The sequence below is a fragment of the Pipistrellus hanaki genome (genome assembly GCF_964339955.1).
Source record: "Pipistrellus hanaki genome assembly, chromosome: 7".
Lineage (NCBI taxonomy): Eukaryota > Metazoa > Chordata > Mammalia > Chiroptera > Vespertilionidae > Pipistrellus > Pipistrellus hanaki.
In genome coordinates this window covers 70,393,116-70,419,487 of record NC_140509.1, presented here as the reverse complement: position 1 = coordinate 70,419,487, position 26,372 = coordinate 70,393,116, and the positions used below count along the sequence as shown (strand labels likewise).

The window sequence follows — 26,372 nt, the reverse complement described above, 5'->3', positions numbered from 1 at the left end:
TGCAATGACCCGTGTGGCCAGTTCCCATTTAATCTGTAGGCATAAACCACTGTTAAAAAAAATTAGATACTTTGCACAACTTGGCTTTAAAAAAAAAAAAAGCAAAATAAAATATCGGACACGACAGAGGGTCAAGGCATGGGTTCCTATACAGCTTGCTCTTTCCCAATAGTTTGTGATCAGAGATCTGTGTTTTGGAAGCTCTTTGCAAAACTAAACACAGGGATCCTCAGGAGACCCCTAGGCCAGGAAATGCTTTCAGCCGGGTCTCCCAATGTCACCCTCCAGGCGTGGGACGGGAAAGGCCGGGCTGCGGGAAAGGGCTGAGGACAGCGCAGGGCTGCAGGGGGCCGGCCGGGCTGCTCCGGGAGGGGGGGGGGGGAGAGAGGGGGGGCCGAGCCGAGGCCCAGCCTCTCCTAACCCGCGCACCCGAACCCGGATACCGCGGGTGCGTCGGGGGGGCCCCTTCCGCTCCTTCCGGGCGCCGGCGCGGGCATGCATCTCCTGCGGGGCCTGCGGCTCGCGGGGCTCGGGGCCCACGCAGGCCGGCTCGCTGCGGCCAGAGCTCAGGCCGCCCCCGGCGGCCCCCGGCCCCGCGCCCCGCCCCCCGGAGCCCCGCCCCGGTCCGGCCCCGGCCTCCGCCTCCGCCCCCGCCGCGCGCCCAGCCCCGGGCCGCTGCGCCCGGCCGCCGCCTGCAGGGACACTCGGCCCGGGAGCGCCGGCACCATGGAGCGCCCCGGAGCGGGTGAGCCGGGCTGCCCCGCGGCCGAGGGGGGCCGATCGGAGCCTGCGGGCGCGGGCCCCGCGCAGCGCTCGGCCTCGGGGAGGGCCCGCGTCGCCCCGCGCCCCAAACACGGAGCTCGGAGCGCGCGCTCAGCCCCGCGCCCGCCCCGCGCGCACTCTCCGCTCCCTCCCGCTCAGCCCGGAGCCGCCGGCCGGCGGCATGATGGGTGCTGTTCGTGGCCAAGCGCCTCAGTGCATGCCCTGTGGGTGCGGCGGGGGCGCTGGGACCACCCCAAGTTTCCGTGGCGTTTCCCGTCTGACCTTGCGACCCTAGTATACCTACCGACTTCATGGCAACACACCCTCCGGTGTCTGAGCAACAAACACAACACTCTGAGAAGCTCCCTTTTATCCCTTATCACTAACGTGAAAGCCCTGACCGCAGAGTGTGGAGGCGGATTGTGCCCTAAGGGTTTGAAAAGGGCCTTTTTAAGCAGGCGCCAGATCTGGGGTGGGACCCAGAATCGATGTCCAGCAGTGCATGCTCTGTGAATTGGACTTGGTGCCCAGAGCTCCCAATTAGAGAGAAAAGGTGCTGTTTCTGTGAGCTCTTTGCAAAGGCGTGCAGAGAGATAAAAAGCATTGCAATGTTAATTGTATTCTATAATAGCTGTGAATGGTGTGAGTAGTGCTTATGTTTACAGTTGTCAGTGGGCATGAAAGGATTAAGGCCTTGTGGGTGTGTGCAGAGAGTTTGAGTTTTTTGAGATGGGCTTATCTGGGCTTTTCCATACTCATATTAAAGTGTAAGATGTTTTTTGGAGGTCACTGTTAACTTCCATTTCTCTCCAGATAGTATGGTCTTTTTTCGTCCATTTCTCTCTAGATGTTGGATTGTACTTTTACTTTTAGGATGAAGAAACAGAAGCGTGGAGGTCAAGTGACTTCTTGATTGTCACACAGTTCTCAGCCTTGATCCAGATGAAAGATGTCATATTTTTACTAGCTAAGCCAGGACTAGCATGGATGGCTTGGACCCCTTCCTTTGGTTCTTGGGGGATATACCAAATATGTCTGTCTAGTAGAATGAATAGAAGTCTTGCTTAATAAAGTCATGCTCTATTACCCAAATAAGAAGCTTGCATTTGTGTGACAAAGAGCAAACTCTCTGTCCTCCGCCCACTCCCAATTGGCCTGTCTATGATGAACTCATTTTCTGAAGTGCACATGTACTTGAATATTAGTGTATGGTTTTATAATGCATTTTAAGTGTATACATTGCTCTCTTACAAAATTAATATTAATTCTATTTAAAAACATTTGAATAGCAGAAAGTGGGAAAATACAAATACATTGAAGGCAACTATGCCATCATTTAGATATTTATATCCTTTAGCCTTTTCTTACATAATTGTAATCATAGGATTATATTTGCTTTTTAAAAAGCAAGTATTTGGTATCAACTTTTTTATTTTTTATTTTTTTATTTTTGGTTGTTGCAGTCTTCATAGCCATTACTCTTGTTGTCATTAGCGTGAGTATGCTTGGTGTAACCATATCCCTATTAGGCACTTCAGCAGTTCCACTTTTTCTTTTTTGTTTAAACAAAGCTGTGGGGAATCTATGGGAGCATACTGTACATGATAGATACCCAGATATAGCAGCAAGAAGAACATTTTCATGGCTCCTGACCTGTTGCCAGACTGCTTTCTGAAAGGATCATTTCCATTTACAGCGCTATAAACTGTGTCTATTAAGAGGCAGCGGTACATGTTGCTGGAAGGAGCAGGTTTGGCAGCAGAATGACTAGACTTAAATTCCAGCCCCAGACCTGGCTGTAACCTTGGGCAAGTTACTTAATTGGCTAGTCTGTAAAAATCGGTGAAATAATAGTGCCTCCCTGATAGCATGGCTGTGTGGGTGAAAGGAGTTACTGTCTGTCAAGTGCTTCTGGCTGTGCTTGGCATATAGTGCAGGCTCCATATTCGCTGCTCTTAGTACCGTGTTTCCCCGAAAATAAGACATCCTCCGAAAACAAGACCTAGCGCATGGAAAGATAAGACATCCCCTGAAAATAAGACCTAGTGCAACTTTGGGAGAAAAAATTAATATAAGACACTGTCTTATTTTCGGGGAAACAGGGTAGTAGTAGTAGTTTGCCCGTTTGACCCCATCTTTGTGTTATTAGTGCACTTAGAAACATTGCTTTTATTTGGACTTGTACAAAAGATGCAATTTTATTTTAAATATGGCTAGGACACATTTTAAGTACTCAGAACAATCAATTTATGGTTTAAGTGCTTTACTTAAGGGTCAGCTATTTTAAGACAGTTTTCCAAAAGCAAAATATTTACACCTTCTGTAAAAGAAAATGCAGTTATGATGGATGTGTTTAAGTCACATCTGCCAGCCTTTGCCTAACACTAAAGCTTAGAGAATTGGAGGAAGGCTTCTAGGTTGAGAAAAATTGCTCTATAAATGACCAGAGTTACTTGGAAGTGGTATGGTCTTTTTCCTGAGTTAATAATTCATATCTACAAAATGGTTTCAAGTATTCTGTAATTTAATAAAACAAAGTTTATTTTTCACATTCTAGGCTTGTTTATTTTGACATAAGATTGCATACACACACATATACACACATATATATATCTATATATATGCTTTATTTAAAAAGATGGAGAATGACCCTAGCTGATTTGACTCAGTGGATAGAGCATGGCCTGTGGACTGAAGGTTCCCATGTTCAGTTCTGGTCAAGGGCACATATCTTGATTGCAGGCTTGATCCCCGGCCCTGGCCCTGGTCGGGCTCCTGCAGGAGGCAGCCAGTCATTGTGACTCTCACACTTCGATGTTTCTCTGTCTCTCCTTCTCCCTTCTACTCTCTCTAAAAATCAGTGGGAAAAGGATGGAGAATGATGTTGAGCAAGTCATATTATGCTTCAGTGTTTTAAAATATATTTTTATTAATTTTTTACAGAGAGGAAGAGAGAGGGATAGAGAGTTAGAAACATCGATGAGAGAGAATCATCGATCAGCTGCCTCTTGCACACCCCCTACTGGGTATGCCTGGGTTGAGGACTAAATCCCCAGTGGAGGTGTGCAGGAGTAGCTGACCAATGATTACCTCTCATCATTGATATTTCTATCTTTCCTCTCTTCCTCTCTGAAATCAATAAACATGTTAAAATGTTTTATTTATTTATTGAATTTAGAGAGAGGGAGAGAGTGTGTGTGTAAGAGAGAAATATTGATTTGTTATTCCACTTATTTATGCAGTAATTGGCTGATTTTTGTATGTTCTTTGAAAGGAGATGGAACCTGCAATCCTGGGGTATTTGGATGATGCTCTAACTGAGCTACTGGGACAGAGCAAGATCTTTTGCTTTTTAATCATTGAATTTCCAGGAAAGCATATTGAGAGTCACATATTTTTTTACTGAATTTCCAATGCTAATATAATAATGGAGGGGGAAGATTTAAAAGTCTTTATTGAAGCAAAAATAAAGGTCAGAACTTATACAAATGAGAATACATAGTTATAGTTGTTAAAAAGTAAACATGGAAAAGACTGATAAAACCTTGTTGGTTTGTTTTCTAAAAGTATGTGAAAAGTATAGGTTTAGAATTAAGAAAATATAGCTATAAATGATCTTGAGGATTAGTGATTAACTAAGTCTTTATCTTACCCTTATTTGAATACAGTTCTTCAGAAATTTATTAAAGTTGTTTAACAAAAATGCATTTATAAAAATGTAGACTCTGGACACATAATATTAGTATAAGTAGTTTTACAATATATTTGGATACAAGTGGTATTATTTCTTAACATGTTAAAATTTCTTTTTTTAGTTCCAGTGGGCTTTATTGAGATAATTACCCGAGAGATGCAAATCAAAAGTCAAGACTTTATCAACCCTCTTTTCTGAACTTTATAACCTCAGCAGAGACTCTGGTCCATATGGTCACCTACAACATAATACCCCCAAACATAAACGAGGCCCCCCGGGAACATTTGCCAATTAACAGAAAGCAAGTTGCCCCTTCCTCCACATGTTTGCAAAATCTTGAATCCCCACTGTTCATTTCTCAGTAGAACTGGTCCCTTGTGGCTAGGGACGTTGAAATTATACCCCATTTTTACTGAACAAAAATTTTCAAGTTTTAGTTTTATTTAAAAAAACTAAAGAAACAGTGACTTTGATTCCTCCAGGCACCCCTCTGCCATTGGTTATAACACAGTAGCCTGTATCTTCATAACGCCAACCCTCCCCTTCCCTGCCCAGCATTTACATAGAATTTAAATACACTTCCTGTTGGAATCTGTCAGCTGTGGAGGGGCAGAGTCCAGTGCCAGCTGGCTCCCGCTGACCTCATGAACTGTGATAGCCCTTGGACCCTTAGTTCTTTACCCCGAAGATAAGTTTTTAGATCAGCAGTAGACTTTCTTTGGGAATTTACTGTATAACATGTTAATTCTTATTGATTTAGTTAGTTGAGTTGTTTTACCTTAGCATATAAGATAGTTAAATTAATCGACATGTTTTTCTCTTTTGTGATATGCTAAAGAAGAAGCAAATTCCAGTGAGTGTGAAAATATGCCAGGGAAAAAGAAGACGGCAGAAGACTTTGAAGCCAATGCTATGGATTCTCTGGTAGATATGCCACTTGCTACTATAGATATTAAAGATGATATCTATAGTAGTGGAAGTAAGTACTTTATTAAATATATATTCAACTTAATGATATATATGTTTTTCTTAATAAATTCACCTTACGCACCTGTCATGGTTTTTAGTTTGGATTGTTAAGTAATGGTTTTCTAGACTTAAAAGATTCAATGGAGAGCCAATCGTTAAGAGCTCCAATTGCCTAAGGTGGATGCCATCCAGGATGCTGTGGGAATGCATGGGTGAGGATGTGTGTAGGGAGGTGTGTAACCTGGCTGTGGGCGTAAAGGGTGTTCTGGAAGGCTTCCCAGAGGTTTGGGAACCGTGCGGGAGGCCTGCCGCTAAGTACGGACTATCCAGGGTCCTTTCCTCTGTGCTGTCTTGACCTTAACTGGTCATCAGAATTTTCTGTGGAGTGATATGAAATTACGGATTCCTCTCTCCCACCTCTGTGTCAGGTGGAACCTCTTTGTTTTATTTTTAAACATCCCATGTGATTCTGATGCTCAGCCAGGCTCAGAAGCCACACTGTCACACTGTCTTCGCATACAGGACACCTGGTTTATATTTTGGGGAGATATAAGGAGTGAGGAATGCTTAGAATGTATGAAATCCCTGGTACCTTATTAGTCAGTGTTTCCTATTCCATAATCCAGAGAAAAGGAAGGAGGAAGAGGTGTTTGCTTGGTCAGGACATGGGATTCCCATCTTTTCCTTTACAGCTGGTCTGTAGGGAACAGCTTTTGTGGTGTTTTTATTTTTTATTTTTATTGATTTTTTACAGAGAGAGGGATAGAGAGTTAGAAACATCGATGAGAGAGAATCATTGATCAGCTGCCTCCTGCATACCTGCTACTGGGGATGAGTCCACAACAAAGGTATATGCTCTTGACGGGAATCAAATCTGGGACCTTTCAGTCTGCAGGCCGATGCTCTATCCACTGAGCCAAACCAGTTATGGCAGCTTTTGTGGTTTTCATGGCTGTCAAAGAAACCTTTATTTGAAGAATTAGAGTGTGTGCCTGGTAAGTAGGAAAAGATACCTTTTGGAAGTGAGAGGCAAAAATTGCAATGATGTAGTCCTGTTTTCCTCTTCATTCCCTACTTTTTGAACAATAAAATGAATACATCTAAAAATTACAGTCACTTCTTTTTGATTTCATTATTCAAATTAGATACACAATAAGGAAGACAGCTCCTGAATAATCATGCCTAAGTGCAGTGCCCATCCACTCTTCTCCCCTCTGCTCCCTGTTGCAGTCTCTGAATCACTCCCATCCAAGTGTGCATAGGTTAGACTGGGACAAGAAGTGAAACTCGTACACCTTTCACCTATCGGTACTTTTTATAGAGATCTAATCTATATAAAACAAATTGCTTCTCCTAGAGATTGAGAGTGATACCCCCAGAATCCCAGAACGCATCTAGTATTTCTATAACTCCACTGTGTTCTTATGTCTTCACCGGTGAGGAGAAACTGGCCACTGGAGCCAGAAAGAAGGAAAGAGATGTGTCAGTGATTCTGCAATGCATTCCTGCTCTGAGGTACAGCGGCTTCCTCAGAATTGGGAAGACTGGCCAATGCCCATCCGAATAGGGATCTTTTCTCTCTAGTACATGGTGTATTTATTACTAAGGAAATGGTCTCATCCAAGTAAGTTAGGGTCGCCCCATAGAAGTCCATTTTTAGGCACAGAGTATTAGGGCCACTTTTTGATAACTCAGACTTAATGAGTTAAAAGTCTCCGTGGGTTAGTCTAGACTCCAGACCACCATGTATAATATTACTTTTGTGGAAAGATTGAGTTCAAACTTGCAACTTAGAGTCAGTGTGGTGTAATGAGAGAGACAGAAAACTTGTGTTTTAGGTTTTGGTTATTTTCTACTTGTATGACATTGGGTACAACGTCCAGTTTGTGAGCTGGACTTCTTCAACTGTGAGATACAACTTTCTCCTGTTTACCTCACATGGTGTTGCTGTACAGATCAAAAGAGGTAATGTGTGGAAGAAGGCAATTAAAAATGTACAATATTTATAAATCTATGTATTAAACCTTTGAGACATATCATTTCATTCTTTGTTCGCTCATTTTTATAATAGCACTCACCAAAACACTAAGGAACAAATAGTAAAATTCTTTGCAAACCAGAAACGATCTCCTTTTTGTGAAGAGAGATTTGTGTAGAAATTGGGATTTTTATTGCCAACCCTTAAACCTGAAGAAAGATATAGTTATAGGGTTTGTGACCAGAACACAGAATCATTAGTTGGTAGCTTGAAATGATTTGGGGCTTTCTCTTACATTTAGTAACATGGAAACTGAGTCAGTTGAATGGCTCTGTGGTAGACAACAACCTTCAAATGCTCAAGTAGCTGGTTGTTGCCTTTGGTTCTCTCAGTTTCCTTTGGGGATGGAAATTGTGTGTTAACTGCCAAGAAATTCTTGCTGGTTGAAGCCCTGGCAGAGCGGTGGGGAAAATAGTGCTACAAGAACACCGTGGGAAGGAGAATCCTTGCCAGTAAGAAAACTCCTCCCCAAATGTTTGATCCGAGTGTCTCAGTTGCCAACTGTGTTACCTTCAGTGTGGGTGCAGTGACACTAGGTGTCATGCAGCTTCATTGGCTGAAATGAGTCTTTTTTTGTTTTTTTTTTTGTTTTGGAGAAGAGACTACTAGGATTAAATGATAGACTATGAAACTTATTAGAATATTACATTAGAATTAAATGTAAGATATATTTGTTATATTTATTAGGCTAAAAATATATATTACAAATAAAATATTCCAATGTATATAGAAAAGAGAATTGTAGAAATATGTAGGAAGCCTTACAACCTGAGCCACACCTCTGGCTTTGCAGGGTGGACATGTTCTGGGAGAAAATGCAGCATCGTGTTGGCCTGAGCCTGGATGGGTCTGTTGCTTACTGGGACAAGTGTCATTGATCAATAGGCTTTATCAATGACAGTAAACCACCCAGAAAATGGGATTTCTGCTTGTTCTGCCTCTGAAAGCTGAATGGGAGGATGCAAGGGAGAGCCATCCTGTTGTGGACAGAATGGCTTTGTGTGCTTTCCATAAAGTATAGATTTGTGAAGGCCTTTAGTTTATTGGACTCTATTCCCTTAAGAGAATCACAGCCTTTAACTATCAAGCCATATTTAATCAAGATTCAAGATGAAATATTTGAGTGAGGTTTTTTTTTTGTTTTGTTTTTTAGCAACATGTCTTTCCTCACTGTGGAATTCAGTTCTCTTTATATTGAAGTGATTACAGTCCTTATTTTGCCACGCACAGAATTCTCACCTTGTAGTTATTGGAGATTTCAGAGATGTGGGAAGTTATCATTTTATTACGTATTATCTAATACTGTTAAGCTGTATTTTAAAAAATACTTCAACTCCTAAGTATTTTACTATATCAATTGAAACTTACAGTACCTGACAATTTTTTTATAGAAAAATGATGAATCAAATAAGGTTGAATTGCTATCCCTATTATAGTAAGTGATTATCCTGAATCAGGTTTTTAAAAAGATAAGTTATGTTCTGTTTCCTTTCTGTAACTGATGGGGGAAGCATAGTTCAAATTTTATTTTGAAAGGCTTAAATATTTGGTCCAAATGATACAAAGGGTTGATATCTTCCTCTCCTCCCCTTAAACACACACACACACACACACACACACACACACACACACACACAAGAAAACAAAAATTAGAAAAGCCTAATGAACACATTACTTCACTGAACACATAATTATTGAATGCCTGCTATGTACCAGGTACTATTATTGGTGCTGGGCAAAGGTGGTAGAAGATAAAATTCAGTTAGTAGAGAAATGTATGGGGAGTTATTCAACTTCATAAGTATCAAAGGGTGCACATTAACATACGATTATAACCTATCAGATTGGCAATTTCTTTTAAAAATAGTACTCAGTGATTTTAGTGTTGTGTCTGCATTGCTTCTGACAATGTACTGTTATGGTTGTTTTCTGAGTGTTCCTATCCTATGCTTGAACATTGCTAGATATTATATGAGTACTTTGTTCATTGTATTTTCCTATGGACTAAATGAAAAGAGTAGTAGCAAATTACATTTTGGAAATTAGATTATGATTTCAAAGTTAGAAATAAAATGAAGTTCAGTAAGGAAAAAAGGGATTTTATATTCTGGCCAGGCAAATAAACTTTACAGCAAAAAAAACAAAGATGGGTAAAGAGGAAAAAATAGATCCTGGGTTCAGTGGGTAACAAGTTGACTGTAAATCAGCAGGACTCTCTGAATTAAAAATAAAACATATATTACAAGGGTAAATAAAATCACTATAGCAAAAAATACTCATAGATGAATCTCCTTTTTTTTTACCCAGCTGTCATCAGATATTCTAAAATTTTGCCCTGACTGTGATGCCTACCAAAATAAAATTTTAGCTAATCCAGTTCAAATGAAAGAGAGATAATTATTGGTAAGATTATAGAAAGCTAAGGGAATTGAGAGAAATGTTGTAGTTATTTTTACCAAAAATTGTTTTTTTTCCCCTCTATATCATTCTCATGATGCCAGAATTGTTAGAGTTGTGATATATTACAACTTAGAGTATTATCTTCAGATAAAAAAAAGAGTATTACATTCAAAGATTATGGTTTTTCTTCTCAATATGTCTGCAAAATGGTCTTTTGGAATGTTTGAAATGCAAAGGAAGTTGCTGCAGACAGAGGACAGTTTAGTTTTAAACAGATAAGTTATAAAACAACTTAAAATGCTGGAAGCTTCAGTGGCCTTTCAAATACCTTGTCTGTTTCCCCTCTTAGTATTGTTCATATTTTGTAAAATATAGCAAAAATGTTTCTGTGTCTTATGTTCCAGTAAAAAATATATTTTACATTTCTACCCAATACATGTGTATGCAAAAGCTCAAATTTCATGAAGCAATACTTAAACTTACCATAAGCAATGTACTGTCTATACTAATTCGATTCCATTCCTTTTCATTCCATTCCAGTTTTTAAAAAGTACCTTTTTATTATTTTTTAAGATTATTTAATAATCCATGAATGGGCTGATACTAGCAGTTTGAAAAAATAAAAACTAGACTGTAGGTTTAGGATTCTCTTTCTACTACAGTGGTGCCTCGCATAACGAACGCCTCGCACAGCGAACTTTGGACAGGTTTTTCATGAAACCATCGGCCAAAAAGCAGAAAATGGATGAAGATGTGCAAGATTTGGTAGACTCTACTTAGTCTGTCTTAAAATTAAAAAAATGTGTGTTTTTTTTAAAAAAAATTATGTTTTTAGATGTATCTAAATAAAAATATGTCATCTTAGCATATTTTTTTATGTCATCTTAGCATATTTTATGCTACAGAACGAATTATTTTTTTTAACATGTATTGTTATGGGAAAACGCGTTTCACATAACGAACTTTTCGCATAACAAGCTTGCTCCTGGAACGAATTAAGTTCGTTGTGTGAGGCACCACTGTATGTTAATTTTACTTTGAACACCATTCTTTATTTAACTTTACCACTAAATGGCCTAATTGGTATAGCTGTTAACAGTACCTTTATTACAGATCATAGGAAACTATAACTAACCCTAGATAGATATTATTGGTCTCTCCCCTGCTTCTGGTGTGTGTGTGTGTGTGTGTGTGTGTGTGTGTATTGTTGAAGAAGTCAGGTTGTATAGAAGTATCCTATTATAGTCATTTAACATCTTTCTCTGTCCTTTATATTTACAGTTAACTAGTAGTTATATTAGGATGCTTTTTCAAGTTTTGGAATAAAAGTGCTGCAAAAACATTTTGAATTTACTATTGTGTGACATCAGGAGACATTTTTAAATGGTGATATTTTAACTATTCTTCTGCATTTATGAGCTGAAAATTTCTATAAAGAAGGACTTTACCTTAATTAACTTATTTCTTTTATGACTATTTGGTCACAAAGGAAGACTGGATAAATGTGTGATTTATTTTCCCTTTTATCATCAGATTTTTAGAATAACAGTTCTTTAGACTCCTCTAAAGGTGACCTGTAAGTTTTTGGTTTTAATTTTTCTTTTGTTTATTATCTTGAGCTGATGGTTTTAAGCTTATTTGATGTTTAAATAACATCATTGAAGTTATTATTCTATTTGATGCTCAAATTGTTTAATCTTTGGCCAAAGTCGGGAACTTTCAGATATGTTCCAGAGACTTCTGACATGGTCCAGGAGTCTTTGATTTTCAAGCTCCTCTGATACATTTTGTGCCCCAGACCTAGAATCAGCTATATCTCCAAGGGCTGGCCAGATTTCAGGTTCTCAGATAAAGAAATGAAGTGGCTTGATGGGAAGATGCTTGTTGGGAGACTAGTTTGGTGTGTAATAGTAACTACTTAGCAGAACTGAAATAGAGAAGTAGTTTGATCTAGTAGAAAGTATTCTAGGAGAGTTGAGGTCTAAATACCAGACTCAACTCTGTGATGCTGAGCAGTTTTTAAAGGGTTTTCTGCTCTTGTTGCATCATATGTAAAATGAGAAGCTTAGTAAGATCAGGGTTGTGTTGACACATGGGAATTATGCTGTTGGTTCAGCTCGGACTTGCCAGTTTTTCTCAAGGCATTGGGTGCAGGTGGTCACTGTGGTCGATTAGAATTGATCCAAAGATGAAACCAACAAATGGGATTAAATGTAAGTAAGGTGGTTCTTCTCTTCCACTCCTTTCCAGAAGCATACCTTAGAAAATATATTAGTATTTTTACAAAGTCTGTCTGAGACACTCCAATTTGAACAGTAAGCTACTGTTCAGGAAGACACAACCTGAAAACTAACTTAATGGTAGTTTTGCATGCAGATAGAAGCACCAGGTAGAATCTGTTAAAAAAAAAAAAAAAAAAAAAAAAGGAGACAATTTCAGACTGATTTGGTGGGTTATTTCTGGGGCATAGCTTCATAATTAGAATTGTTGAGTGTTATTATAAATGAGTCTTTCAAATGTGACTTTAAAAAGAAGTGCGTTAGTGCTTCTGAAATTATCTACAGTCAAGGACCAGTTTTGCTTTGTTTTTAATTCCTACTTGTTGCCCACTGATACTTTTGTAAAAGGAAATAAAAATGAATTATTAGAAAAATGTTTTAAAAATGACGAACAGAATAGAAACCAAAATCCAATAGACAAAATTCCTTTGCCTAAGTGCTATGAGTGTTTCTAAAGTAGTCTCTTAATTTTTTACAACAAATAGCTTGTAATGTGACATTGGCCGTAAACCAAACTTTGAGTGGCACTGCTACAAGTAGTCACGCATATTGAGTCATGCAGGATGGATGAAAAAAATAATGTTTCCTAGTGTCATGAATATTGTGGCACAGAGGGGAGAATGGTGGTTGGTCATGCATTAGATCAGAGGTTAGTACACTGGCCCACTGGCTGGATGCTATGTGAAAGTTTTACTGGAACACACCTAACCTACTCATCTGTGTTTTGTCTACAACAGATTTGGGTAGTTTTGACTGAGACCATATGATATGCGAAGTGTAAAATAATTACTCTTAGCTCCTTTGTGGGAGAGTTTGCCAGCTCCTGCTTTCAATTTGAAAATAACAGTTGTGAATGATTGCTACTTATATAGTGTTTGTTTCCTATGTTAACTTTGTTTTAATACACTGGGTATATTATTATTTGATTTTTATCTTCTAGTCACTGATGTACCTCAAGTAAATTTGGAAAGAAGTGAAGGAAATGAATATAAAGATCAAATGAAGAAGAAGAAAAAAAAGTACAAAGACTATCAACCAAACTATTTCCTCTCCATTCCAATCACCAACAAAGAGGTACTATATTTTTACAAACTATTTTTACTATAAATAGTTCTAAAATATATTTAAAGTACACTAAATACTTACTTGTAAGTCCATTTGCTCTCAGCTTATAGGAGTCTTTGGTGGCATGTTAGCTGGGAATATTTTTATTTAAATGGATACTATATTTAAAACATAATTTTGAAAAATAATTATTTCAACCATCATATTTAAACAATTTTGCAAAAGCCACTTGAAAAAGTATTGCCAGATGGCATGTCATGGTCCTTTCTAAGCATTTGGTCACCACAACAGAGGAAACTTTCAGGAGCTGAGAGCAGTGACCAGGTAGAAAGAGAGGAATTCTGAAATCTTTGCTGGGAAAGTAAACTGGGATTTCTTGCTGCTTAGTCCTCTTTATGGTAATGATTGCAACATAATTTCTTTAAAAATTACTCATTGTCACATCAACTTAATAGTACATGACAGACTTGGTAGAAATCTATTAAAAATCTGAAAAATTAATGTGGTATGAATAATAGGAAATCAGATCAGCTAATTAGCCCACTTTAAGAAACCCTCATATATGTGGCTGAGAAAGCAAACCACAATCTCTAATTAAAATTGCTAGAGTAGTGGTCTGGAAGAGGTTATAGGGAGGAAAAGAGGACCTATGTAATACTTTCAGCAATAAATATTTTAAATTAAAAAAAAAATACAACTGCTAGAGCAGTGAGGTAGGAACTGAAATGCCTTACAAAACAACGCTTGACTTGGAAGACTGACTGCGTTTACGTCTTGACCCAATTTAAGAGCCAGAGCTGAATTTCTCTTTGGTTGTGGGTTTAATCTCTTCCTACTGGGCACTTTCAGGTTGCTTCTCCCCTTATTTAACTAAAATGTTCTGGGGAATGCTAATGAACCTTTAAAAATAAAACAAATTGAAATCCAAGAAATAAATATCATAAGAAAATTCTCTTGGGACATTCCAGGAAATATCTAGTCTTTGAGGTAAGCTTTAGCCAGGGAAAGAAGACAAGTAAAAAGATAAATTTTATTCCTAACAATACAAGATCTTAGAATCACATTCTGATTTCACTGGCACACCTTGGGGGATTAAATAGTAGTTCTTAAAAGTGTTTAGTTTAATGTAACCAACAATTATATATAACTAGAGGCCCGATGCACAAAATTTGTTCAAGAGTAGGTCTTGTGTTGTTGAGTGGTTGAGCATTGACCTATGAACCAGGAGGTGCAGGTTCGATTCACAGTCAGGGCACAGCCTATGTTGTGGGTTTGATACTTAGTGGGGGCATGCAGGAGGAGCCTATCCATGGTTCTCTCTCATCACTGATGTTTTGGTATCTCTCTCTTAGTTCAGGATTTGGATCACCAAGGTGATGGGAGGAAAGGGAATGGGAGAACTGTCTGCAAACCTTAGTTTTCACTGAGCAGCTTTTGTTTCTGCCTCACAACTTCTGGGATGTTGTATAGAAAGTGACAAGAGTACAAGCTTTGGGGTCTGACAGACATTGTTCAAATAGCAGCTGGGTCACAAACTCTACAGTGGATGTAGATGGGTTACTGAATTTCCATTTCTTCTGGTGTAAAACGGAGGTGATAATGACTGTTTTCGAAACCCAAATCTGGGCATGTTACCTCCCTGCCTGTACATTTCAGTATTTAGGATAAAGACAAAGCCTTTACCATATTCCATAAGATTCTGCATGGTCTGACCTCCGCTTCAGCCCTCCTTCCTTCTGCTGGAACCCCTCTGGCCTTCAGTGAGCTCGCTGGCTTCCCTCTGTCCAGGAATAGCCTTCTCTGGTAGGAGTTTTCTTTCTCTCTGGGTTTGTTACAGCCAGAATCTCAGCTCATGCCTCTTGGCTGTGACCACCTTGACTAGGTCAATCTTCCCCTTTCCCCAAAAAGACTTGAAAGTCTTTCCTTTTGTCATTTGTCATCCTTGCAATTTGACACTTGTTAGTCTTCTTACAGCATTTTTCAGCCCATTCCCGGTACCTACAACAGTGCTTGGCCAAGAGTAAACACAAAATAACGTCATTTCAGGGGCAAAAGATGTGTTTCTGGCATACTAAGTTACAACCAGAGCATTAAAAATAATAAATAAAGTATTATAAATGTCAATTTTATAATATAGGCTCAACAGTAGTGATTTGTCTTTGAGGGGCTTAGGGTAACTTGTAATAGTGGGGAATACAGATTTCAAGTGACCTCAAAACCAAATTATTTTAATAATGTAATAAGTCTCTCAAGAGACTTATTTGTAGGCAACCAAAAGCTTCATATTAAATATGGGTTTTAGAGGCAAGAATGGGACTTCAGGAGGTACATTTTCTATTTTTTGTAGAAGCAACTTTTTTGTTTGTTTTCAAGTATCTAATGTTCATTTTCTTTTTAAACTACTTATGAGCTTTTGTGGGAAGGCCTGGGAAAGGGAGCAGCATTTATAACATTGTTTCAATGGGAGACTGTACTCCAAATTTCAATTAAGTGACCTGCAAACAAGCTTTGGGAAGCTAGCACTCTGACAATGAGTTGCTCTACTTTTGGTCTCTACTTGTTGGCATCTAGTTTTAAAGAAAAAAGTTTTCAGACTTACATGGACCTTTGGTTTTTAAACATGTTCTTAGATGTTTTGAGTTCTTTATTAGTGGAAAATAATTTCATATTTTTAAATAATGGAATTGTAAAGTGAATTAGAATGACTGCATAAAAATATCCCAATTTTAAGAATATGAAAGTATGTATTTCTTCATTATTGGCAATTACTTAGCTCAAATATGAAAATAAAGAAGAAAAAATTTAATGGAGCTATAATAAATCTTCAGTCTTTCTTAACTGACTAGATTTTATATGCTCTCTTATGAGAAGTAATAATTTAAGGCAAATCAGGATTGGAAATGTAAGGGAACAATCAGATGATTGAATTAGGAGTGTATTAATTTCTTTGTAAGACAGTTTTTCTATATTAGTAGAAAAGTATGCGTTTTTAGAGGCTTAAAAAGGCATTTATTACATTTAATTCTATTATTTCATCATTTTAGTCAGGAAAATATGCAAGTAGATTTGTGCATTCAGTTTCTGGGAAATGTATTTGTGAAAGTATTTGATATGATCATGTATGTGAAGCTCTTGGTAGATATAAAAAACTCCCTATTTGAGGATAATTTCTTAGTTTTACTTCAGTTATTCTAAATCATTACCTTTTTTGAGTTGTTTTTCATGATTGTAGACAAGCAAGAAAAGATGAGAGTATTTAGCTTTAAAGAAAAGTTAGGTAACAATGTAATATGCTCACATGCCCTCTTGCACACTAACTTTAAGGCCTTTTCTTTGAACTCATAATATGCTTTGACTCAATTAGAAAGCTTAAAAGATATAACAATTAACTTGCTCATTGTGTTGTTTTCAATGGAATATGGCTTAGTGGTGTGGTTTAGTAAATGGGTGTCTGATTTATTCTCTAAACAACCAGAAATTACTTATCAGTGAGTGAAATATTTAAGAATAAAGCTGTTTGTTTTTAAAGGTTTCTTTCAATGTCATATTTAAATATGACTCTATAGTAATAGATCATTAATATGTGCATTGTGCAGTATTGCTAATTGCTGCAGGTTATGGTAAAAAATAGGTTTTAATGAATTTATGAATTTTAAATAATGCCTGTAAAAATTAGTTTCCTTTGGCCTTTAATGACATGGGTATTTGTTCTAATAGCATATAGATAAGACTTCAGAGTCTTGAAGTAATTTTCCTTTTTATCTTTTAAGAATGTAATTAGGAATAGAATGTATTTTAAAAACTGTTAAGATGATATCAAGGAATATATAAATTAATCTGTCCCATCAAAGAATAATCAGACATATGTTACTTGATTAGATTAACTTCAGAATTTTCATAGGTTTGATCTTGCATTTTAAGTACTGTGTGACTTCAGAGAAATGGTCTTCAAAGTGTTTTACAGTTTTTAATTAGCAACTTTACAAGCTACTGGACTCAAAGATATGAATGGTCTAAAACTATTTTACCATGTATGGCATTGCACTAAAATGTAGAATATACAAATGAATGGAATTTGAGTATTGTCCTGAATTTATATACAATTAGTATTTGAGCTTAGAATGAAAACTAAGTTTTTAAGACCAAGAAAATGCAAATACTGGACTCACTGGTTGCAAGTAGCAAATCTTCAGTTGTGACAATCAAAATGTGGCCAGGCATTGCCCAATGTCCCTTAGGAGGCAAAATTGCCCAAGGAATAGAACCACTGATTTTAATAACATTGCAGTGTTGCAAACCTTATGTTAGGCAAGTGGTATAGAGTTCACAAAGTAATTCATAGACTATGTAAATTATCTACTGTGATCTTTTTTTAAAAAAAAAAAACAACAAACACAAAAAACATTTTTATTGATTTCAGAGAGGAAGAGAGAGGGAGACAGAGAGAAACATCAATGATGAGAATCATCTATCGGCTGCTGCCTGCATGCCCCGGCACTTGCCCTTGACTGGAATCGAACCTGGGACCCCTCAGTCCGCAGGCTGATGCTCTATCCAGTGAGCCAAACCAGCCAGGGCTCTTCTGTGACCTTTAACGTAACTTTATAAGTTTGGCAATACACATTTTATTATTCCTATTTTGTAAGGGGAGAAACCAAGACTTAGTGAAACCAGGTGACTTGTATGGGGTTACACCCCAGGCCTGGGGTTAAAATCCAGGATTTTTGTGCCACGTCCAGCACCCCTCACATATCTCTGTATTATTAATATATAGCAAAATTCTCATCCTAAATCACCTTCTCATTATCAGTTAAACCAGAATTACCAGTTGTACCGGCTAAGATTAGAAGATGTAATTATATTGTTTTGAGATCTGACATTGTTGAGCACCTATTTAGGCCCCTTCCATATGAACCCAGACATTCTTGAGCTGCTTTATTATTCCCAAAAGCCGATTTCAGCACTTCATTGCACTGGGGAAAACGCTCAAAATCCAAATTTCAAATTTAATAGAAACTTACAGTAAAGGCTTTGTTTTGAGAGAGATAATGTGTTGTTCCATTACACAGTGTCCAGTAAGATTCCCCCAAACCTTCCTTTAAATGTCTTTTTCTCCTCGATGTTTCATTTCTTAAGTCAGTACCCACATCTTTGACCCTCTCCTTGCCTTCTTGAAAACAAATTCAGTGTAACTCTTCCTCCATTGCTCTCAGCTACATCTCCTCCTCCACACTGTTCCTGGTCTTTCCTGCAGGTGCCTCCCTCATCTTTTACCATGCACTGCAATTTACCCTTTTCCCAAGTTCCTGTGCTGCTTTGGGAAGGGATTTTTTTAAAAACTTGTTCAACTTCGTTTAGTAGAAATGATACCGACGCGTGCCTCCTAGGATTGTAGAGGGGCTTCAGTGAACTAATACGTGTAAAGAGCTCACCGTAGTGCCTAGAACCTAGTGGCCACACAATGAAGGTTAGTTCCTCATGTCATTGGTTAAATGTTGTTTTTGTTATTATGACCAGGCACTGTGGTAAGGTGGTGGGTAGAAGAAATAGGTATTGCCCTGGAGGAGTTCATAGTTCAGTTTTGTCAGTGTCGTGTTGAGGAAACTGTGGGTCTCTAAGATCTGTGTGTACGGTTATATTACGTTTATTAACAGGCCATCAACATTCCTTTATTGGGTGTCACACAAGTACATCTTGCGTAGGAAAAGATCATGTTAGCTGTTACTGTGCAAATTCCAACCAGGGAAGTGCTGTTTCCTGTGTTTCGGTCCTCCAGATTGCAAGGAATAGAGAAACGCTGAGGTTCTTTTGGGTGGTGTGCATTTATTGTAAAGCTACCGGAACAGTCACATCCCAGGACACATCCCGGGATCTGCCCAGCCACATTCCTCAGATAATGGGAGCGTTGTTCAGGATGAAGCAGCTGCTCTGGTATCAGGAACAGTCTGCTGTGCTCCTGATTCAGTGTTTTCTTATCTCTGTTTTCCTGACTCTGCTTCTGTTGCCAGTCCTCCTCTCTCTCCCCTTCACCTTCTCTCTGTGACTAATGCTGCCGCCTCAGGGCTCCTGTGTGCTCTCTTTTCTCAGGGTCAGGCTCAGTTTGCTGTTTTCTATGTATTTTCCAGTACACTCACACTAAGAAGTTGACTAGAGTTGGATTTAACTGGAAAGGAGGAGGGTAGGCAGTGAGAGGGGAAGGCTGGTAAAGGACCTGGGGCTTTGTCTGGATGCAAATGGTAAGGGCTTTTCTCATGTACACGTTTGGCCTTCTTTGCCACTCTCCCTCCTCATATGCCTGGAAAGATGACAGTAGTCATCCCTATGAAATCGTTGCTGTTTTAAAAATCTTAAAGCCACGAAGAATGGGTTCTTAGACACATTCACTAGGCGATTAATAAATATGACTCCCAACAGCAATGGGCTGTAGTATGATGGCTTGATCTTTCTGTGCAAAAATAAAACTTTTTAGAGGAAAGATCCTAATTATAGTAAATCACACTATATATTCAAGGACAAGTTTCTGAAGAGATAGCATGGCCATTGAAAGATTTTCTGCTCAACTAGTGACCCGATCTGTAAAATAATGGTGTTAGGCTCAATGCTCTTAAGGTGGATAAGCATTGCATAATTTGAAAAACTTATGCATCCTATTAAGCTTTCCAGTCACCTGTTAGGACATTTGAGAACAAGTGAGACAATTCAGTTTTGTTGGGTTGAAGAATCTTGACATTTCTAATTTTGGTGGATGCTTATGTTTCTTCTTGATTTACCCTTGGCCATAGGAAATTTTGCTTACCTAATCTCTATTTTATGTGTCTGTGTGTGGATTAGATTACAAAAGGAATTAAGATCCTGCAGAATGCAGTAATACAACAGGATAAGCGCCTGGCCAAGGCAATGACGGGTGATGGTTCCTTCCATGTTACCCTGTTGGTGATGCAGTTAAATGACGATGAAGTAAACATGTGAGTAATATGTCTTTCTTGAAGATTGTTTTTCAAATTATTACTTTTATATGAATAATCATAGCAGAACCCAAAAGGCATTGAAATTCTAAAGAAATATATTTTTTAATTTATTCCAGTCAGAAGTCCATGTTCTGAATTAGCTGTGTAAATATTCTTTAAAGCTAGACTTTAAAGCTCTGTTTTTGTTATTCAATAGTAGCCCTTGACAATGCAGTATTTTTTTTTTTTTGTCCATGTTAATTATATAAGCCCTCTGGAGTCTGACCACTTAGGTTAAGATTCTAGATAAAGACTCTGGAACACTCTATGGCACAACCACCTCTTAAAAGATGTCTGATTTTGGAAAAAGAAATTTACTTTTTAAGTAAATGGAGAAAATAATAGTTCCAATACATGTAAGAGTTCTTAGTATAGGGCCTGACACATAGTAGGCACTCAATATTATTATCTGTTAGAGCTGTCATTTGCTCGGTCAATGTACAAGTACTTCCCCCACCCCCAATTCCAGAGTTGTGCCATGAAGGCTGAGTTCAGGTCACTGATGGGTGCTTTCCACTCTGGAGTGGAGAAGCTTGCTTTTCCCTTTCCTGTTACCTCCTGTGTGCCCTCTGGAATAAGCTCAGGCTTAAGCTCTGTGGAAAACCAAAGCCAGGATGGATGAAGGGTTACGTCGTTTTTCTACTCTGATATAAAGTTTCCTGAGGGAATGAAGAACAAAACTTGAATTGGAAGGGAGTGTGGTAAAGGGAAAGTAAAGAGATAAAACAATAAATTAGTAACTGAAAATATACAGCTACATTATGATTCTTGGAGTTATATCTTTTAGACAGTAGAACCTCATGTCTTTAGAGATCAGTCTTCCTATTTACTCCAACCTGATCTATTCAAGAGCAAATATTGAGCACCCTGCAATGACAGAGAGGACTTGAAGATTTTACTTTACTCAGTTTAGCCATTCATTTTGCCAGACAGAAGGAAAAAAATAATTCTGATTCTCTATAAGAAAAGAAGTAAAAGATGTGGCACAACAAGACAAAAGTCCTGTGTGTGTTAGAGTGGTGTATAAGTCAGCATTCTGAGAAACAGAATCAATAGGATGTATATCCATATGGATATCTAGATATATTTATATATCTCTATCTCTAATCTGTATACCTATATCTAGATTAATTTTTAAAATTTAGCTCACATAATTAGCTCCCTGGCAAGTCCAAAATCTGCAGGGAAGACTGGCAGGCTGGAGACTAAGGGAAGAGTTGATGTTGCAGTCTCAGGTTCAATGGCAGGATTCCTTTTTCCTTGGACAATAGCTGCCCTGTTTTAACTTCAAATACAATATTTGGGTCTGAACTCCAGGTCCAGAATTCTGTTTCCTATATGTGTATACTTTTTTTTATAATTTAATTTTTATTTATCTTTTTTGTTAATATATTTTATTGATTTTTTTTTTTTTTTTACAGAGAGGAAGGGAGTGGGATAGAGAGTTAAAAACATCAATGAGAGAGAAACATCAATCAGCTGCCTCCTGCACACCTCCTACTGGGGATGTGCCCACAACCAAGGTACATGCCCTTGATCAGAATCGAACCTGGGACCTTTTAGTCTGTAGGCCAATGCTCTATCCACTGAGCCAAACTGGTTATGGCTATGTGTACACTTTTATTAATTTTACCATATAGAAGTCTTTTTACAAACTGCTCTTGAAGAAATGTTGTATTTAAAGGAATTTGAAAGTTAGTGATACTTCTATAGACACTATGACTCCTCACTCTGTGATTGATGACATCTCATTAGAGCACATTTCTTGATTTATGCAACTAGGGACTGAAAAATTGGACTGAGTTTAAATCATCTGTATTTATTTAAAGGAAAATGGGACATGGAATTCAATATCTCTGAACACCCCCAACCTTCAGCATGCTTTGCTTTCATATATAGTTATATTTAAAATGTGTATCTTGAATTCCCTCCATTTATGATAGATGAGCCAGAAGTGGCTGTTCTGTTTTTGAATGCTTTAACTCATAGCACACTGTGTCTTTTTGGATGAACATAAATACAGTTTGTAAAGATTGGATTTAGGGTGTAGATTTGGAGGTATAATGAGAAAATGTTGACATTTCCAGAGCTATTTTAAGTAATGTACATTATGTTACGACAGAAATGAGTCTCAGTATGGAAGCTATAAATGACAGTTAAAAATTTTATATGAAAGCTACTTTAGAGATATGAAAGATCTAGAAAAATACCTGCCTAAATTTTGTTGCATACATTTAACATATAGTTATTGGTGAGCAAATCACTTATGAAGATAATTTAAATTAATGGTATTCACCAAAGGGTGTTTTAAAGTCCTCTTCACAATGTAAGAATGTACTTATTTCTTTTTTGAGTAATTGCTGCCCTCTAGTGAGATTTTAAATTTTTTCTCACAATAAAGTACCTACACCAAAATCCTCTTCAAGGTGGAAATAATTGATTCTGATTTATAAAATCAGAATTTTATAAATTCTAAGCATAATAATGTCTAATTAATTAATATGGTAAATACTTATTTTTTTAAGGAAAATTCAAGTACTTGAAATAAAATAGCCCTATAATGACATAGGCGAAACAGATATAACAAACTTGTATAGTTGCATTTGTGAATATAAACATATTTTTGTTAAGTTCAAGTACAGTAAATTATTTCATTATGGAGACTTATATTTTAAGAAATAATGTATATTAAGTTTTAGTAGAGTGCCTTTCAAAAAGTATTAGTACTTTTAAATAGAACTTTCCACACAATCTAATAAAAGCTCTCATTGATATTAAGTTTCTTGCAATATATTACCTGTAATTCTTTTCCAAAATATGCATGCAGTATTACTTTGTTAAAAAATTTTTGGTGAACAATAAAATAATATTTCCTTTTATGTCTTTAATATAATACAAATTATAATGAGGTAAAGACTTAATTCATTTCTTCCATAGTTTTTGTTTAAAAATTAACCTTAGTTTTATTTTAATCAAATAGATTTTAAAGGTATTTTGTGCTTTAAAACAACTAGAACAAGCATCAAAATTAATTTATATTTCTATATCTGGTTACTTTGTTTCCTGTTTAGTTTTGTATATTTTATCACTTAGTATGTTACTGAAAGATATATTATTATCTCTTGCCAGTGGTATTGATGCTCTTTTGGAATTAAAACCATTCATAGAAGAAATCCTTCAAGGAAAACACTTGACTTTGCCCTTTCAAGGGGTTGATACTTTTGGAAATCAGGTTGGATTTGTGAAGCTGGCAGAAGGAGAGCACATGAATCCACTTTTGGAAATTGCAGGTAAAACAAACAGCAACAAACTCATATGAAATGTCATCTGTTGAAGAAGCAATTTCCCCCCACCTCAATTCTAATAATAGAGCTTTGACATCTTTTAGCTTTGGGAGGCCAGTTTAACCTTACTTGATAAGTGAGCTTCTTCTCCATTTTCTTGTGTGGGTAAGAAGCTAACTAAAAGACCTGAAGAGTCATCTTGATTCTTTGACCTGAGGAATATGTTGACTCTGGAGCTGGATTAAAGTATTTGTTAAGTGTGTCCTAATCTTAAATCCAAAGGATCTCAGCATGACATTTGACATGCAGCCGGCATTTAATTAGTATTGAATGAATGAATGAATGAATGAATGAATGAATGAATAAGAACCATCAGTTGCCCATTCAGAGGCTTTTGGTGACTGCCAGACCTAATCCAAAGACAGTAGATGACTCAACAGAATTTTTCTCTGTGCTACTTTTTTCTCTCCTGTGTAGATACCACTCTTTGAGCAGAAGGTCTATTGGTGATGGTACAAAGTCTCACATCCATTGGAGAACGTGTTACTTTGTGCATCACAATTGGAAATTGTTAGGGAATAGGAGCAGAAAATTACACAACCTATAATAGATGAGTAACTTTTGTGTTGATTCAGAGGTTGTAGGTTGAAAATAAGAATGGTTTACAGTTTGTACACTAACATACAAACTGTAAACCATTCTTATTTTCATTTTCATATCATGTCAAGCCATTTTACATCATCTCATTTCAGGTTCAATAATCCTTAGCTCACAACACATTCTCACCATTGGTCTATGTTTAGTCTACTTTCATCTATCTATCATCTATATATCTTAAATTAATATTATAATCATCTAGGAATCCCCAACCCAAAATGAAAGTTATGTAGTAATCTATGATGTTATCATTGCTAGAAATCTAACCTTATTATTTTTTTCATTAATCCATCTCTTAGCCTTCTCTCATTTAAGAGCACTGTTATGCTAAAGTCGGTGTTTATTTCCTTATATTCTTCCAAAGTATATATATTTTTAGTTGGCCTTAATCTTATAAAAAAGGTGTCATGTTGTATGTGATCTTTTGAGACATACTCTTTTTTTTTTTACTTAATATTATATTATCTTTAAGCAGTTTTATAGTTATCTATTCAAAAGTGCATCTCTTTTTGGGGTGAGGTGAATATGAAGGTAAGTTTCATTTCATTGTTGGTTAAGTTCTTCTTTTGTGGTGCAATATCTATCTATCATCTATCTATCTATCTATCTATCTATCTATCTATCTATCATCTATCTATCAATCTATCTATCTCCCTCCCTCCCTATCTATCTACCTACCTACCTACCTACCTACCTAGCTACCTACCTAGCTACCTATTAGAGGCCCAATGCACAAAATTCATGCAAGAGTAGGCCTTCCCAGCCCTGACACCTGCTGGCTGCCTGGATCTTGCACAGCTGAGGCAGCTGCGGCCCCAGCTTCGTCTGGAAGGTCATTCTGCTGTTAGGCTGTTTGGTTGATTTGCATATTATGCTTTTATTATTATAGATATACAAACAATTAAATAATATTTATTAGTCAATTAGGACTTAACATCATTAGTTGGCCAAGGAGAAAGCAATTCCAACAATTCTCCCCTCCCTCTTTTACTGGGGTGACACTGTTAGCAAAATTATACAGGCTTCAGATGCACAGTTCTACAACACATCATCTGTACACTGTATTGTGTGTTCATCACCCTGACGCTAACAGTTTTGATGGTAATGTATTTGGACACTCATACCCACAGTTAACAAACTCAATCTGTTCTTCCTGACTGCTCTGGAGAAAATAGCAGATGTAGGTCTTTTCTTTTATAATTTAAATATCTCTGAATTCAAGAAACATTTTAAATTGGTCATTTATTTATTGACCTTTTAAGTAATTTAATGGGTGCTTGCAACATTGAGAATGCCATCCATTCTTAACAAATATTCTCGCAAAGGCAGTTTCCATTATTGATAAAAGATCCATTGTGTGCTAAGGAATGTGAAATATCTTCGGCTTAGTATGACTATGAAACCAACAGTTTTGGTTTATCATTTTAGGACAAGCCACTGCCCCTGTAATTCCTTTTTTGATGCCAGAAACGGCTGCTTAAAAAAATAAAAAATAAAATAAATAAATAAATATATATATATATATCTGAAACCGGTTTGGCTCAGTGGATAGAGCGTCAGCCTGTGGACTGAAAGGTCCCAGGTTCGATTTCGGTCAAGGGCATGTACCTTGGCTGCGGGCACATCCCAGTGGGGAGTGTGCAGGAGGCAGCTGGTCGATGTCTCTCTCTCATCGATGTTTCTAACTCTCTATACCTCTCTCTTCCTCTCTGTAAAAAATCAATAAAATGTATTTTAAAAAAATATATTTTTTTTTCCATAAATTTAAACAAAATATTACCCCAAATTGGGAACTAGAGGGAGGACAACACTCAATATAATCACTCTTTGTTATATTTGTTTTTAATCTTCTATGTATATATTGTACTGTTGCTTTTGATTATTGCTTTGTACTGATGCTTTTATGGACTTTTATAAGAAATAAAAGTATTTGAGTATGTATATGTAAATTTTGCATTGAAGTCTATTTGGAGCCTCCATTTGTACAGTATCCAGGTAGTCAGAATGTTTCGTCCAGACTTTTTGTTAGTATTTTACTTCATTAGATTTATTTTTTAAAGACTACCTCAGGTTTAGTATTGCTGTAGTTCAACAGTATCAGTAAAATGTCATTTTGTTTTTTTGTGTCATACTTTATAAACTATTTGAATGATATAGTCCAGATTTTGACCACAGTACAAAACTTTGTAATAAACTCTGTATATGTATGTGCCTATA

The 26,372-nt window shown here is 37.2% G+C and overlaps 1 protein-coding gene across 7 annotated transcripts in view; it reads left to right on the top strand.

Moving 5' to 3' along the window:
- Positions 1 to 474: 474 nt before the first annotated feature.
- The window catches only part of AKAP7 (A-kinase anchoring protein 7), a 79,847-nt gene continuing 53,949 nt past the window's right edge, over positions 475 to 26,372 (top strand). For 4 of the 7 annotated variants that reach the window (XR_014795621.1, XM_084890885.1, XM_084890887.1 and 1 more), the window contains exons 1-5: positions 475 to 745; positions 5,295 to 5,435; positions 13,083 to 13,216; positions 20,039 to 20,172; positions 23,344 to 23,504. Coding sequence is in view for 6 of the 7 variants with exons in the window: in XM_084890885.1 (XP_084747011.1) it covers positions 496 to 745; positions 5,295 to 5,435; positions 13,083 to 13,216; positions 20,039 to 20,172; positions 23,344 to 23,504 (820 nt within the window). In the remaining variant the exon portion in view is untranslated. The remainder of the gene's footprint in view (positions 746 to 5,294; positions 5,436 to 13,082; positions 13,217 to 20,038; positions 20,173 to 23,343; positions 23,505 to 26,372) is intronic. The other 3 variants (XM_084890886.1, XM_084890888.1, XM_084890883.1) reach the window with 1 other exon arrangement.